Raw genomic sequence first — 16186 nt, forward strand, 5'->3', positions numbered from 1 at the left:
TTGGGGTCCATGTTTGCTCTCTGAGGTGGATGGCAAACTTGAAACCACAGAAATGGCAGCTTATTTATCTCCAGACCAGTCTCAGCAGCCATAAGTATTGCACTGGAACCATGGGTAGTAGTAGATGGCAGAGCATGGTGATAATAATAATTGTAGCATTTTTTAAGTGCTTGCCATGTGCCAGACATGGTAATCATGAGACTTATAATATAAAGGAGAAGGAAAAAACGTGTTTAATCCCCATTTTACAGAAACTGAAACACAGATAAATTAGAGAAGCACCCTGGCCTAGGAGTCAGAGGACCTTGGGTTCTAATCCTGCCTCTGCCACTTACCTGCCATATGACCTTGGGCAAGTTACTTCACTTCTCTGGGCCTCGGTTCTCCCATCTGCAAAATGGGGATTCAGTACCTGTAATTCCTCATACTTCCAATGTGAACCCTATGTGGGACTTGATGGTCTTGTTGCTACTCCAATGCTTAGGACAATGACAATGATGATGATTATGGTATTTAAGGGCTTACTGTATGCCAAACACTGTTCTAAGCGCTGGGGTAGATATATCAGGTTGGTTCCACGTGGGGCTCACAGTCTTAATCCCCATTTTACAGATGAGGTAACTGAGGCACAGAGAAGTCAAGTGGCTTGCCCAAGGTCACACAGCAGACAAGTGATAGTGCTTGACACACAGTAAACACTTAAGTACAACAATTATTGTTATTATTAGCAGTAAATAATAAATCATTTGCCCTCGATTACACAACCAGTTACACAGATTATAACCCAAGCCTCCATTCGGTCAGTCATTATAGAACAGCGCATAACACATAGTAAGCGCTTAACAAATATCATAATTATTATTATTATTGTTACTATTATTTGGGAGTACCCAGATCCCGGTTAGCATCCACTGGATACCAAAACCTTCCAGTTATTCCATTCTTGAAACAGGTCTGGACCATCTGCCCAGTGCATCCCAAGTCTCTTCCCTCACCTCCTCCAGGAGGCCTTCCCAGACTGAGCCCCCTTTTTCCTCTCCTCCTCCCCATCCCCCCTGCCCTACCTCCTTCCCCTCCCCACAGCACCTGTATATATATATATATATATATATATATATATATATATATATATATATACAGATTTATTACTCTATTTAACTAGTACATATTTACTATTTATTTTATTAATGATGTGCATATAGCTTTAATTCTATTTGTTCTTACAATTTTGACACCTGTCTACATGTTTTGTTTTGTTGTCTGTCTCCCCCTTCTAGAATTTGAGCCCATTGTTGGGTAGGGACCGTCTCTATATGTTGCCGACTTGTAGTTCCCAAGTGCTTAGTACAGTGCTCTGCAGACAGTAAGCGCTCAATAAATGCGACTGAATGAATGAATGAATTCTGTCGTATTTATTGAGCGCTTACTGCGTGCAGAGCACTGTCCTGTGACCTTCCCATCAGATCACAGTGCTTCTGCTTACTGCAGCAACAGACATGAGCACCTATTGCAATGGCATCAGATGAATAAAATCTGAAGGAAAAAGAAAGATCAGCTAAATTTGTAACAGCTGGAGAAAGGAGAAATGTTCTTGACTAAGCAGATAAAAGTTTTCTGCCTTTGGTTGTGTTTTATTAAACCAAAGGATAGAAACATATTAGTTGACAGAAGTAAAGAGGAAAAAAAGGCTCCTTTAAATACTTAAAATATTTCCTTATTTTTCATATTTTCAATATTAATTGAAATTCATAATATTAGCTCATCTCATGGACCCAAAATTCCTCCTTGTCTTGCTCATACTGGAGCTTTCATTGTGAAATTAGTCCCCCATAGTTACAACTGTCAAAATCATAAGTGGAGCCAGCAGCATTTTAAAATAGCATTCTGGTGTGACTCAAAAGAAGGTGATTTCAAATTAATTACAGTGCCACGTTTGCCTTGTTTTCAAAAACCTAGGTCTCCCTCTTTCCCTTCTTTCTGCCCCAGCCTCCCATTTCTCTGATATAGAGATGAGAGGATATATTCCAGGGATTGCAAAATATCTGGCCCGCTTTAGTGGTTGCAAGGTACTGTACTAGATTGAGGGCAGGAATCGTGTCTCTCAACTCTATTGTATTGTACTCTCCCAACTGTTTAGTACACTGCTCAAGACCCAGTAATTATCCAGTAAATTGATTGTGCATTGGCCCCAGGAAGGTTGACCATTTCCATTGCCATCACTTTCCCCTAATCCCAATAATAATAGTAGTAACTGTAGTATTTGTTAAGCACTCGCTACATGACAAGCACTGTATTAAGTGCTGGGGCAAGTATAAGAAAATCAAGTCAGTCACCACCTGTCGAACATGGGGCCTAGGATAATAATAATAATTGTGGTATTTAAGTGCTTATATTTGTACATATTCTATTTATTTTATTTTGTTAATATGTTTTGTTTTGTTTTCTATCTCCCCCTTCTAGACTGTGAGCCCACTGTTGGGTAGGGATCGTCTCTATATGTTGCCAACTTGTACTTCCCAAGCGCTTAGTACAGTGCTCTGCACACAGTAAGCGCTCAATAAATACGATTGATTGATTGATACTATGTGTCAGGCACTGTACTAAGCACTGGAGAGGATGAAAGCATATCGGGTTGGACATAGTCCATGTCCCATGTGGGGCTCGAAGTCTCAGTCCCCGTTTTACTGTTGAGGTAACTGAGGCACAGAGTGATGTGATTTGCCCAAGGTCATACAGCAGACAAGTGATGAAGCCAGAAGTAGAGCCCATGACCTTCTGACTCACGAGCCCGTGCTCTATCCCACTACACCATGCCACTTCCAAGTCTCCATTTTATGGTGGAAAAAACTGAAGTATAGAGAGTTAAATGACCTGCCTAAATGTACAGAGCAGGCAAATGGTGAAGGTGAAATTAGAACCCAGGTTCTCTGACTCCCAGCCCATGCTCCACTAGGGCATGCTACCTCCCCTTTTACCCCTAAATCCTAAATGTGACTACAGAAAGCTTCCATTCCCGATGAAAGAAAAACTGTGCTTTGGCCTGGTTGGGATTTTGCATAAAAGTTTCACACTCTTCAGTTTGCCTATTCCCTCTCTTCCCACCTATTGCTGAGCTGCCAGAGAGACTTCAGGTGCCATAGAGGCAGGGTCTATCCAGTTCATGCCATCCCTTGTCAGTCATTCATTCATTCAATCATATTTATTGAGCACTTAATGTGTGCAGAGCACTATACTAGGCGCTTGGAAAGTACAATTCGGCAACAGAAACAGTCCCCACCCAACGACGGGCTCACAGTCTAGAAGGGGGAGAAATACAACAAAACAAGTAAACAAGTGTCAGTACCATCAAAATAGATAAATAGAATTATAGATATATACACAAACTATAGATGTATATGTCAGGAATGTGAAACTTCAAGATATGGCATACAAAAACTTGTTCAGGCCAGATGGCTTTATGGAAACTAGAAATGTCCTCTAGAGTTACAGTGTAGGCTTTGCCAATAGACCCCAATCAAAGGACAGGATTTTTTTTTGTCATGAACCCAAAGAGTTAGATCCTCTTGCCACCAATTTTTTTTAATGATATTTGCTAAGTGCTTGCTATGTGCCAAGCACTGTTCTAAGCACTGGCATAGGTACAGGCTAATTAGGTTAGACACAGTGCCTCTTCCACATGGGGCTCACAATCTTAATCCCCATTTTACAGATGAGGTAACTGAGGCCCAGAGAAGTGAAGTGACTTGCCCAAGTCACACAGCAGGCAAGTGGCGGAGCGGGGATTAGAACCCATGCCCTTCTGACTCCCAAGCCCATGCTCTATCCTCTAGGCCGTGCTGCTTCTAAATTGTTTGAGAGAATATTATTTTCACAGTTGTTCAATACATGGGTAGTCTTGGACTTAAAGATGTTTCAAATTAATGATGAATGGCACTTCCTGTGTTTCTAAAATAACAACACATCATTTTTGACTTCACAGCACTAATTTTTTGACATTGGGTCCAGAGGGGGTTACGCAAGAATGAGCCATAAAGAAATGGGAAACAGTTTTACAAAGCTTCAGTGGTGGGAGAAAAAGGAAGGAGACTTTCCAAAGTGGGGGGTGGTTCAGGGGACGCCGCACGCCTGGGTTACTTGATAGCTAGAGGATCACTAGAAGGAGCAAAATATCCATTTTCCTATGAAGTAGGTCATCTACCCTACCGAGAGACACTAGGATATGATTGACATGCATTAAGATAGCTGTATTGCGTAACTGTAATTGAGCACACAATTCTGGTTAATTTTGATAAAATTGATTTTGATACATCTAAAATTGGCTCACTTTTTACAAACCAATTGTTTGCAAAAGCTCAAGGATCTTCCTTCCTTCCTTCCTTCCTTCCTTCCTTCCTTCCTTCCTTCCTTCCCTTTCCCTTTCCCTTTCCCTTTCCCTTTCCCTTTCCCTTTCCCTTTCCCTTTCCCTTTCCCTTTCCCTTTCCCTTTCCCTTTCCCTTTCCCTTTCCTTTCTCTCTCTGTCTCTCTTTCTCACTCTCCATATATGTACACACATATACATTTCCTTCAAACCTGTTAAGAATGAAGGACTAGCCCTGGGTTTGAGACATCAAGACTGGGAACAATCTCAAAGGAACCAATGTTCGTGACAGGAGTTTGTACAGTGCCATTCATGCTTTTGTTCCTGCCGACAGGATTCCCTCTGGAGCCTGGAGTGCAGTGAGCAAATAGGTGGGCGGAGGTGCAGCTTATTTCAAAGTAAGGCAAAAGTTAGTTATGAGCAGAGTCCTCTAGAATGGAAGCTCATCTTGGACAGGGAATATGTCTACCAACTTTCTTGTATTGTACTCTCCCAAGCATTTAATATAGTGTAAGCTCTCAATAAATTCCGTTGAATGATTGACCCATATATACCTGAAGTGACCCATAATAGTGTAGTAGCGGGGCTGTTATGTCAACATAATCCAGTAGCTGTTTCAACTTTTCCTGGCCACATCAGCCGGATGTTTTTCAGGATTCCTGTTGGGCCTTTCACCTCACAAAGTGCCCTGGGTGATCCTTCAGTCAAGAACCATAAGTGCTGATGTAGTACCGGGACTAGAACTCAGGGCTCCTGATTTTCCACTGCCTCACCCTTTCTACTAAACCAACAGCCTTGAGACAACTGAACTCCTTAGTGCATACTCGCGAAAAAAGTGGTATCATCTAGCATTTTGCCAGTTCTGTTTGTGGCAGCCGGTATCCTCAGTGTAAGAGAAATGTTGCCCTTTGAATTATTTGAGGGTAAACCTCCACCCAGCAGGAGTTGTTCATTGAATTAGAACATATTTGTGTTCTCTCTGGCTACAGAGAGAGTATAATGATAATAGTAGTAATGATATTAAATATATATAATATTAAACATATTATTTAATGTTATAATATTAATATTAAATATATTAATATTTGACACCTGTCTCCATGTTTTGTTTTGCTGTCTGTCTCCCCCTTCTAGACTGGGAGCCTATTGTTGGGTAGGGACCGTCTCTATATGTTGCCAACTTGTACTTCCCAAGCGCTTAGTACAGTGCTCTGCCCATAGTAAGTGCTCAATAAATATGATTGAATGAATGAATAATGATGATACTGATGCTTACTGTATACCAAGCACTGTGCTAAACCCTGGGATAGTTTTAGGATAGATTGAACACAGGTCTCAAATAGTAACTGCAACACTGATCCACTTGGTTTATTGTACAGACTCTTAAGGATCAGGAGAAGAAATGTGGTACTCAAAAATCGTTACTTTGAATCTGGTTTAATCTGCCTTTCATAGTCTCAGACTAATGGGGGGACTTGGCCTAAGGCATTTTGCCCTCAGGCACCACTTCACTTAAAGTTTCCTTGCCTGATGTCAGTCTCTCACCTTATCCTCCACTAGATTGGTTACTTCTTGCGGGCAGGGTTCACATCTAGTTAGTGCAGTGTTCTGCAGTCAGTCGACGAGTCAGTGGTATTTATTGGGCACTTTGTATGTGCAGAGCACCTTACTAAGCATTTGAGAAAATATACTGTAGAGTCGGTAGGCGAGATCCCTGCCCACAGGAGCTTACAGTTTAGGTTTTCAGGAAATACTAATGATGGTTGGATTTATTATTTTTCAAGGCCTCCCTGGGAAAACACATTTTAAGATTATAGTAGCTTCCCTCACAGACTGTTAATTAATGATGGCATTTGTTAGGCGCTTACTATGTGCCAAGCATTGTTCTAAGCACTGGGGGGATATAAGGTGATCAGGTCGTCCCATGCGGGGCTCACAGTCCTAATCCCCATTTTACAGATGAGGTAACTGAGGCCCAGTGAAGTGACTTGCCCAAAGTTACACAGCTGACAAGCGGCGGAGCCGGGATTAGAACCCATGACTTCTGACTCCCAAGCCTGGGCTCTTTCCACTGAGCCATGCTGCTTCCCAAAGACTTCCCAAAGACTGTTCTTTGTTGCGCCTTTGCGGCACTTCTCAAACACAATTTTCCTTCTTAGAAGGAAATGGAAATGGGACGCAGGGGTTGAACAGCAAGCCTGCTACTCAAAGGCTTTGAACGGTGCCTGGAACAGTGGGCTGAGGTGAACAGTCAAGGAAATTGTTTTCTACCCAGGCAGTGGTCTTTACACTCAAGCACTTTATAAATACCATAAGTATTTGTACTTCCCAAGCTCTTAGTACAGTGCTCTGCACACAGTAAGCGCTCAATAAATACGATTGATGATGATGATAAGTAAGCACTCAGTAAATACCATTGATTTACGGATGGATTGATTTCAACATCATAAGTGTGGAGAACAATAGACTCTAAACTCCTTGTGGACAGGTGTCAATCAATCAGATTTATTGAGCGTTTACTGTGTGCAAGAGCACTGCACTGAGCACTTAGGAGAGTACAATATAAGAGTTAGTGGACACGTTCTTGTCTGCCAACTTCCAAGTGCTTGGTACAGTGCTCTGCTTATGGTAAGTGCTCAATAAATACCATTGATTTATTGTTTTTTAGACTGTGAGCCCACTGTTGGGTAGGGACTGTCTCTATGTGTTGCCAATTTGTACTTCCCAAGCGCTTAGTACAGTGCTCTGCACACAGTAAGCACTCAATAAATACGATTGATGATGATGATGATGTTTAAACAGAGCTCAGGGTGTCCATTTATGGTATGAATTGTGATTCATTTTTGAGCTGTAAATCTAAAATATTTAAAGCCAGCATCTCTGCCTGACTAAGCAGAACTTCTGTCATCCCTAAGCTCCCGTGCCGTGAGATCTCTCCCCCCACCCCCCTCCGGCATCCCACTTGTCCCCGTTCACCCGAGATCTTCCACCTAGGGTAGTGCCCTGTGGCTTGGACTCTGATTTTATATTTATTACTTTATTTATATATTTATTACTCTATTTATAGATTTATTACTCTATTTATTTATTTATTTTACTTGTACATATCTATCCTATTTATTTTATTTTGTTAGTATGTTTGGTTTTGTTCTCTGTCTCCCCCTTCTAGACTGTGAGCCCACTGTTGGGTAGGGACTGTCTCTATATGTTGCCAATTTGTACTTCCCAAGCACTTAGTACAGTGCTCTGCACATAGTAAGCGCTCAATAAATACGATTGATGATGATGATGATGATGATGATGATTTTGCACAAACTCCAAATCGACCCGGATCCTCTCCTTGCTCCCTGGCTGAAAGAAAGGTTACTGATTCACCGATAAGTGTGAGAAAGGTAGGCGATGTTTTCTGTCTGATTTCAAAATATGTTTGGGAAAAGTGCAAAATCACCATTATCTTTGCTTTATCAATCAGTCAATAGTATTTATAAAGTGCCTAGTACAGTACTCCGCACATAGTAAGTACTCAGTGAATACCACTGATTGATTCCTGAAACAAAGATAGTTACAATTTTGTACTTTCCCTACAGATATTATTTTAAAATTAGAGGGAAAACATTGCCGAGCCTTCTCACACTCACTGGTGGAATTTATGGGACTTTAAATTGTCAGCTTTAAAGCAGCTTCTTTGAATGCAGCATGGAAAACTAACATCTTTCTTGGTACTTTGCTCTGAGTTTCCTTTATAGCTATATGATTAATTTGCATGTGCTTTGAACTGGTTGAGCGTGTTCCAAAGCTGGAACATACTTCAGGTTGATTGGTTCAGTGAAATGCAGCATGGGGACAATGTACATATTTTACAAACTGATCGGTAGCTGTATTGGGGGGAATCCATGACTAACTATCGCTCTTGGGATTGCCAGCTTCCTGGGAGCTTATATGAATAACCAATCTCCCCCCACCCCCCCACCCCACCGCTCACTTTGTGTAATTTACAATCAGACCCAAGTCGCAGAATATAAGCAACTGAAGGACACACTGAATATGATTCCGAGCTTCCGAAAACCTGAAAGGACAGACCCACAAAACGTCCCACAGGTAGCTCCTTCTCCACGAGGTGCCATCACAGCACACGAGAAAAACATAGCAGACGATCGAAGAGAGGTATTAAAAGTGTACTGTTTATTTGTGGATTTATCATCTTGACCAGTAGTTTCCTTTTTTATGGTGTTTGTGAAGCTCTTAACTCTATGTCAAGCATTGTTGTAAGCTGAGGAAATGTAAGTTAATCAGGTCAGACAGTCCCTGTCCTGTATGGAGCCCCCAGTCTAAGCAGGAGGGAGAACAGGTTTTGTAATCTATTTTCAGTTGAGGAAACTGAGGCACAGAGAAGTTATGTGGCTTGCCCAAGGTCATTCATTCATTTATTCAATCATATTTATTAAGCATATAATGTGTGCAGAGCACTGTACTAAGCCTTTGGAAAGTACAATTCAGTAACAGAGACAATCCCTGCCCACAGTGGGCTCACAGTCTAGAAGATGGGCTTACAGGTCACACCATAGAGCACTGGTCTGGGAGTCCAAAGGACCTGGGTTCTAATTCCGCTCCACCACTGGTCAGCTGGGTGACCTTGGGCAAGTTAGCTCACTTCTCTGGGCCTCAGTTACCTCATCTGCAAAATGGGGATTAAGACCATGAGCCCCACAAGGGTTAGGGACTGTGTTTAACCTTGTATCTACCTCAGCGTTTAGTACAGTGCCTGACACATAGTAAGTGCTTAACTAATGCCATTAAAAAAAAAAAGTGGCAGAGTCGGGATTAGAATCCATGTGTTTGGACTCCCAGGCCTGTGGTCTTTCCTAGGCCGGCCATGCTGCTTCCTGCGTTGCTTAATTCCTTATTAAAAGCAAGGTTACTGTGGTCTTGGAAATTATTTGCTATGTTTTTATTCAAGAAGATTAATTTTGACTGAAATTGTTCAAACACATTCACTCTAGGTTTGGGGGCATAAACCCAGTGTAGTCGTTGGGGGTAGTTGGGAAAGTATTTGCTCCAGCTATGGTTTTATTCAGGAAGATTAATTTTGACTGAAATGTTCAAACACATTCACTCTAGGTTTGGGGGCATAAACCCAGTGTAGTCGTTGGGGGTAGTTGGGCAACTTCTGAGGCTATTCTAGGGGCACAGGTAATTTGTGCTTTTGGTTCGCACAAGTTAAACTTTAGTCCTGACTTCACTGGAGGTCATTTATAGGAAAGGGCGTCTACAACTGCATGTGGCGAAGGAGGAAAGTGCTTTTAATATTATACATAAATATGAATAATATTGCTAGTATTACTGCCTTGCATTGAAGGAACTCCCAAGTCCCATATCTTCTTATTTTGGAATTATAGTGAGTGCAGATGACTTTAGGAGAGCATTGTTCTGGTAATGTGGTTCAATTTGGGTTCCTTTGAATAGTTGTAATAATTATAATAGTAAGAATAGTAATAAAAATTATGGTATTTAAGTGCTTACTATGTGCCAGGCACTGTACTAAGCACTGGGATGGATACAAGTAAATCGGGTTGGACACAGTCACTGTCCCACAGTCCCTGTCTCACAGTCTCCTTCCCCATTTTACAGATGAGGTAACTGAGGCCCAGAGAAGGGAAGTGACTTGCCCAGGGTCACACAGCAGACAAGTGGTGGAGTAGGGTTTAGAAACCGTGACCTTCTGACTCCCAGTGCTCTATCCACTATGCCATTTTGCTTCAAGGCGTAGTTGTGGCATCTGTTGAGCAGTCACCTGTACTATCCTGGGCACTGTACTAGATGTACCGGAAGCGCAGAATGAAGTGACACACTCTTGACCCACAAGGAGGTTTCACTTCAAAGAAGAAAGCAAAAATAAAAATATATGCAACTACAGAGGTCAGATTAAATAATTGCAAACACGATATGCACATTGTGTGCACACGATGTGTGTATCTCTTTTCATATATAAACATCTTTAAGGAAATAGTGAAGTCTGATGATTAGGGCATTGGAGTGGTTAATGGAAGTAGGCTGTTCTTTAAACCTCTCCCCTTTAGTTAATCCATACTGAAACTGGAGAAAAATTGTTCCTGTATATTTTTTTTAATCGTATTTATTGAGCGCTTACTATGTGCAGAGCACTGTACTAAGCGCTTGAATATGTGTATTCACATATTCAATTGAATATGTGTATGTATATTCTGTATATGTGTCAGAATAGGGTTAGGATAAATAGGATATACTAGAGCACTTTGAGCACATGCTGAGTGGGTGAACTCTCAATAGGTATATATGCAAATCCAGGTTATTTAATAATAATAATAATAATAATAATAATAATAATAATAATAATAATGGCATTTATTAAGCACTTACTATGCAAAGCACTGTTCCAAGCACTGGGGAGGTTACAAGGTGATCAGGTTGTCCCACAGGGGGCTCACAGTCTTAATCCCCATTTTACAGATGAGGTAACTGAGGCCCAAAGAAGTTAAGTGACTTGCCCAAAGTCACACAGCTGACAATTGGCGGAGCTGGGATTTGAACCCATGACCTGACTCCAAAGCCCATGCTCGTTCCACTGAGCCACGCTGCTTCTCTAAAGCAGCGTTAGAGGTTGGAGGTTAGCTTAGGCATTAGTTGTTTTAGTTCTCCTACATGAACTTATTAACCCTTAATTTAATTTAGCACACTGCAGTGAAATACCCCATTGATTCAATTCAGGGAACCCCGAAAAACTTGAAGTGTTTATTTTGTCTGCAGGAGAGCAGGATTTAAAATTTGAGAGCTCATCAGTCAGAGTTATTGATGAAGGTATTTAAGCAGATTCCTGAGTGTTTTTGACCTGGGCCCTTAATAATCATGATAATAATTATGGTGCTTGTTAGATGCTTACTATGTGTTGCGTGCTGTTCTAAGCGCAGGGGTAGATACAGGTTAATCAGGTTGGACATAATCCCTGTCCCACATGGGGCTCACAGTCTTAATCCCATTTTGCAGATGTGATAATTCAGTTCAGAGTAATGAAGTGACTCGCCCAAGTTCACACAGCAGACATGTGACAGAGCTGAGATTAGAACCAGCTTCACCACTTCTTCAAATAAACCAGTCAGTTAATTATATTTATTAAGCGCTTACTGTGTGCAGAGCACTGTATAAGCGCTTGGAGAGAATACAATATAACACACATTGCCTGCCCACAATGAGCTTACATTCTAGAAGGGAGACTGACATTAATATATATATAAATAAATTACAGATGTGTACATAAGTGCTGTGAGGCTGTGAGGGGGGATGAATAAAGGGAGCAGATCAGGGTGAAGCAGAAAGGGAGTGGAAGAGAAGGAAAAGGGGACTTAGTTAGGGAAGGGCTCTTGGAGGAGATGTGCCTTTAATAAGGCCTTGAATGCAGGGAGTGTAATTGTCGAATATGCAGAGGAAGGACATGGGCAAGAGGTCGACAGAGATATAGATGAGATCGCAGTACAGTGAGAAGGTTACCATTATAGGAGTGAAGTGTGTGGGCTGAGTTGTAGTAGGAGACAAGGTGAGTGAGTGCTTTAAAGTTGATGGCAAAGAGTTTCTGTTTGATAGAGATGTGGATGGGCAACCACTGGAGGTTCTTAAGGAGTGGGAAAACATGTCCTAAATGTTTTTGAGAAAAATGATCCAGGTAGCAAAGTGAAGGATGGATTTGAGTGGAAAGAGACTGACACAGTAATCAAGATGGGATAGAAGTGGAAAGAGACATGAGGCTGGGAGGTCAGCAAGGAGGCTGATACAGTAATCAAGATGGGATAGGATAAATGTGTGGATTAACGTGGTAGCAGGTTGGATGGCGAGGAAAGGTGGAATTTAGCCATATGAAGGTGGAACTGACAGGATTTAGTGATGGGTTGAAGGAATGACAGAGGGAAGTGAAGGGTGTGGTCTACAGTGATGGGAAAGTCCGGGGAAGAACAGGGTTTGGGTGGGAAGATAAGGAGTTAAGTTTTAGACATGTCAAGTTTGAGGTGACGGGTGGGACATCCAGTTAGAGATGTCTTAAAGGCAGGAGGAAATGTGTGAATGTAGAGAGGGAGAGACGTCAGGGCTGGATATGTAGATTTGGAAATAGTCTGCATGGAGGTGGTGGTTGAAGCCGTGTCAGTGAATGAGTTCTCCAAGGGAGTGGGTGTAGATGGAGAAGAGAATGTTTCCATGAGAAGGGGATGGTCGGCAAGTGTCGAAGGCAGCTGAGAGGTAGAGGATGATTAGGATGGAGTAGAGGCTGTGGGATTTAGCAAGAAGGAGATCATTTGTGACCTTTGGGAGAGTGGTTTCTGTGCAGTGAAGGAGAGGGAATCCAGATTGGTGGGCATCAAGGAGAGAATTGGAAGAGAGGAACTGGAAACAGCAGATGTTGACAACTCGCTCAAGGAGTTTGGAGAGGAGTGGTAGGAGGGAGATGGGATGATAACTGGGGGGAATCATGGAGTCGAGGGAGAGTTTTTTTTAGGATGGAAAAACCTGGGCATCTTCAAAAGCAGTGTGGAAGCCATTCCTTGAATTAATACCCTCCCTCCTTAAATCCGCCACACAATCACTCTTCCCCCCCTTCAAAGCCATACTGAAGGCTCACCTCCTCCAAGAGGCCTTCCCACACTAAACCCCCCTTTTCCTTAGCTCCCCCTCCCCTCCGCATAGCCTCGACTCACTCCCTTTGCTCTACCCCCCCACCGCCCCACAGCACTTGTGTATATATGTACATAGCTGTAATTCTATTTATTTATATTGATGCCTGTTTACTTGTTTTGACGATTGTCTCTCTCCCACCTTCTAGACTGTAAGCCCGTTGTGGGCTGGGATTGTCTCTTTACTGATGAATTGCACTCTCCAAGTGCTTAGTACAGAGCTCTTCACACAGTAAGCGCTCAATAAATACAATTGAATGAATGAATACAGATTGTTCAGGAAAACTTTGTAACTAGAGAAAAGTAACACATGTTTCAAATTAGAGACCAATTTTGTAGACTGAATTAATTAGGGTTTCATAATTTAAATACTTAAAAATGACTAAAACCATGAAAATAAAAGCAGAAAAGAGGATTTGGGAGTAGAGAGGCTGGGATTTCAGTCATCTCTATGGCTAACAGTGTAAACGTGCTATAGCCTCTGGGTCTATATTCCCACCACCAACCCTTTGACCATGTCCTTCTCTGGCCTGGAACCCCTTCCTGCTCCATATATGAGACGGCCACTCTCTCCACCATGGAAGCCCTATTTAAATCACATCTCCTAAGAGGCCTTTCCCAACTAAGCCCTCATTTCCCCTACTCCCTCTCCCTTCTGTGCCACCTGTGCACTTGGATTTGTACCCTCTAAACACTTTACATACCCCCCAACCTCAGCCCCACAGCAGTTATGTATCTATCCATGATTTACTTGAATGTCTTTCTCTGCCCCTTAGACTGTGAGATCCTCCTTATGGGCAGGGAATATGTCTGCCCAACTCTGTTGTTCTATCCCAAGCACTTAATGCCAACCTCAGCCCCACAGCAGTTATGTATCTATCCATAATTTACTTGAATGTCTTTCTCTGTCCCTTAGACTGTGAGATCCTCCTTATGGGCAGGGAATATGTCTGCCAACTCTGTTGTTCTGTCCCAAATGCTTAATGCAGTGCTCTGCCCACAGTGAGCACTCAATAACTACAATTGATGGGTTGATTTCCCCCTGCCCCCCCACCACCACCTGTAAAATGGAGAAAATGATAATAATAATAATAATAATGATGGCATTTATTAAGCACTTACTATGTGCAGAGCACTGTTCTAAGCGCTGGACTTGTTCCTGCCTAGTCACAGAGCTAGCATGAGGAATCAAGTGCAATTGTATTTTTCATTATTTGAATAGTACATATTGAGGTTTGATGTATGGGGGGGTGTCCAATAACTCCAAAATAATGATCGTCTTCAATCAATCAGTTAAGAATTCTCTTTTACTTTAGAGAAGGAACATATAAAAGAAGTGGGCTACTCGTTGCCAGACAAAAGTATCTGACATTTTGGGCAATATGGGATGAACTCTGGTAAATATAGCTTTTCCCCTGAGCTTTTGCTGGTGTTACCTTTGAGTTGCAGGTGAAGCCATAGAAGTGCAGCGCCTGGTTCCTTTGCTTTTTCGAAGCGATTATAATGAGAGAGAGAGAAAGAGGGCACATAAAGCCCAAAGCATGGACCTAGACTCTTAGGCCTGTTCTTAAATGGTATCGGATTGTTAGGTTGTGTGAAATGAGCATCCCATTCTTGAACGGTGTTTTCCAATGTTGTGGCGGGTGTAGATTTCCCGAAACGGCGCCAAATGGCAAGAGCACGAGCAGGCAGAGCGCGCGAGGAGAACGGAGGAAGGTCAGCCCTTTCAGCCAGCCCCAAAGGAGAAGCAGCAGTTTGACCCTCCGGAGGAGCGAAGTCGCCGCCAGGACGGTGCGGAGCCTCCCGCGCAGGAGGAGCGGCAAGTTGAAGAGGAGCGGCAGGTTGAAGAAGAGCGCAAAAAGGAGCTCGAGGAAGAGGAGATGGAGCAAGTTGGACAAGCCGAGCACTTGGAGGAGGAACAGGATCGGGCTCCAGAGGAGCAGGATCGGCGGTGGAAGGAGCAGCAGGAGCAGAAAGAGGAAGAAACCAACGTTCTCGGAGAACACGCTCATTCAGAGGTTCAGGCCCCTCCATTTTACTCTGATTGAAAAGTCTCCTTTAAAAACTACACTCACCCACGCACTCCTGCCCAATTAGAGTGGGACGCCTGGCTTTCGTTTTTAAATCTGCATGTTTCATCCTCCCTCTTGACAGACTTAGTACGCAAATCGTCTCCTCTCATCAGTCGGTCTAAATATCGTTCCCAGCTGTTAGTACAGGAAAGCTACAACTCTGCGAGACTTGGGTTGTACGACCATGTATGTGCTGTATCTCCTTGTCTGACTTTCCTGTTTTCGTCATGTTCAGAAGTTCTTTAGCACTTTTCATTTCCTTGGGAGTGTAGGGTAGTTGATGTTCTCATTTTTTAAGAAGAAAAACATGCGATGCAAGTAGCCTTATATGACTAACCTCTCATTTTCCCTCCCTATCTACCCTCCCCTCTGTGTCGCCTTCGCATTTGGGTCTGACCCCTGGAACACTGGAACACTCCAGCGCCAACCTACAGCTCTTAAGGACAGTTCCTCATACTCTGCCACTTCCCCTCTCTGTAATTTATTTTAATGCCTGTCTCCCCAACTAGACTCTAATTTCCTTGAGGGCAGGGATGTGTCGCCCATCTGTCACGTTACGGTCTTGCAAGTACTTAGTAATAAAAATAATAATAATAAAGATGGCATTAGTTAAGCGCTTACTATGTGCAAGGCACCGTTCTAAACACTGGAGTAGATAAAAGGTATTCAGAGTGTCCCAAGTGGGGCTCACAGACTTCATCCCCATTTTACAGTTGAGGGAACTGAGACCCAGAGATTAATAATAATAATAATAATAATAATAATGGCATTTATTAAGCACTTACTATGTGCAGAGCACTGTTCTAAGCGCTGGGGGGATACAAGGTGATCAAGTTGTCCCACATGGGGCTTACAGTCTTTATCCCCATTTTACAGATGAGGTAACTGAGGCCCAGAGAAGTCAAGTGACTTGCTCAAGGTCACACAGCAGATACATTGTTTAGCCGAGATTCGAACCCATGACCTCTGACTCCAAAGCCCGGGCTCTTCCCACCGAGCCACGCTGCTTCTCTCTACTTCTCTCTCTAATAATGACAATGGTATTTGTTAAGCGCTTACTATGC

At 42.6% G+C, this 16186-nt stretch overlaps 1 protein-coding gene across 6 annotated transcripts in view; it reads left to right on the forward strand.

The window, feature by feature from the left end:
* GOLIM4 (golgi integral membrane protein 4) overlaps positions 1 to 16186 on the forward strand; it is a 102717-nt gene that overhangs the window by 62186 nt on the left and 24345 nt on the right. For 4 of the 6 annotated variants that reach the window (XM_038756183.1, XM_038756266.1, XM_038756344.1 and 1 more), the window contains 2 exons: positions 8360 to 8521; positions 14700 to 15068. In XM_038756183.1, the coding sequence (XP_038612111.1) occupies positions 8360 to 8521; positions 14700 to 15068 (531 nt within the window). The remainder of the gene's footprint in view (positions 1 to 8359; positions 8522 to 14699; positions 15069 to 16186) is intronic. The other 2 variants (XM_038756416.1, XM_038756495.1) reach the window with 1 other exon arrangement.

The sequence above is a fragment of the Tachyglossus aculeatus genome, chromosome 1 (genome assembly GCF_015852505.1).
Source record: "Tachyglossus aculeatus isolate mTacAcu1 chromosome 1, mTacAcu1.pri, whole genome shotgun sequence".
Lineage (NCBI taxonomy): Eukaryota > Metazoa > Chordata > Mammalia > Monotremata > Tachyglossidae > Tachyglossus > Tachyglossus aculeatus.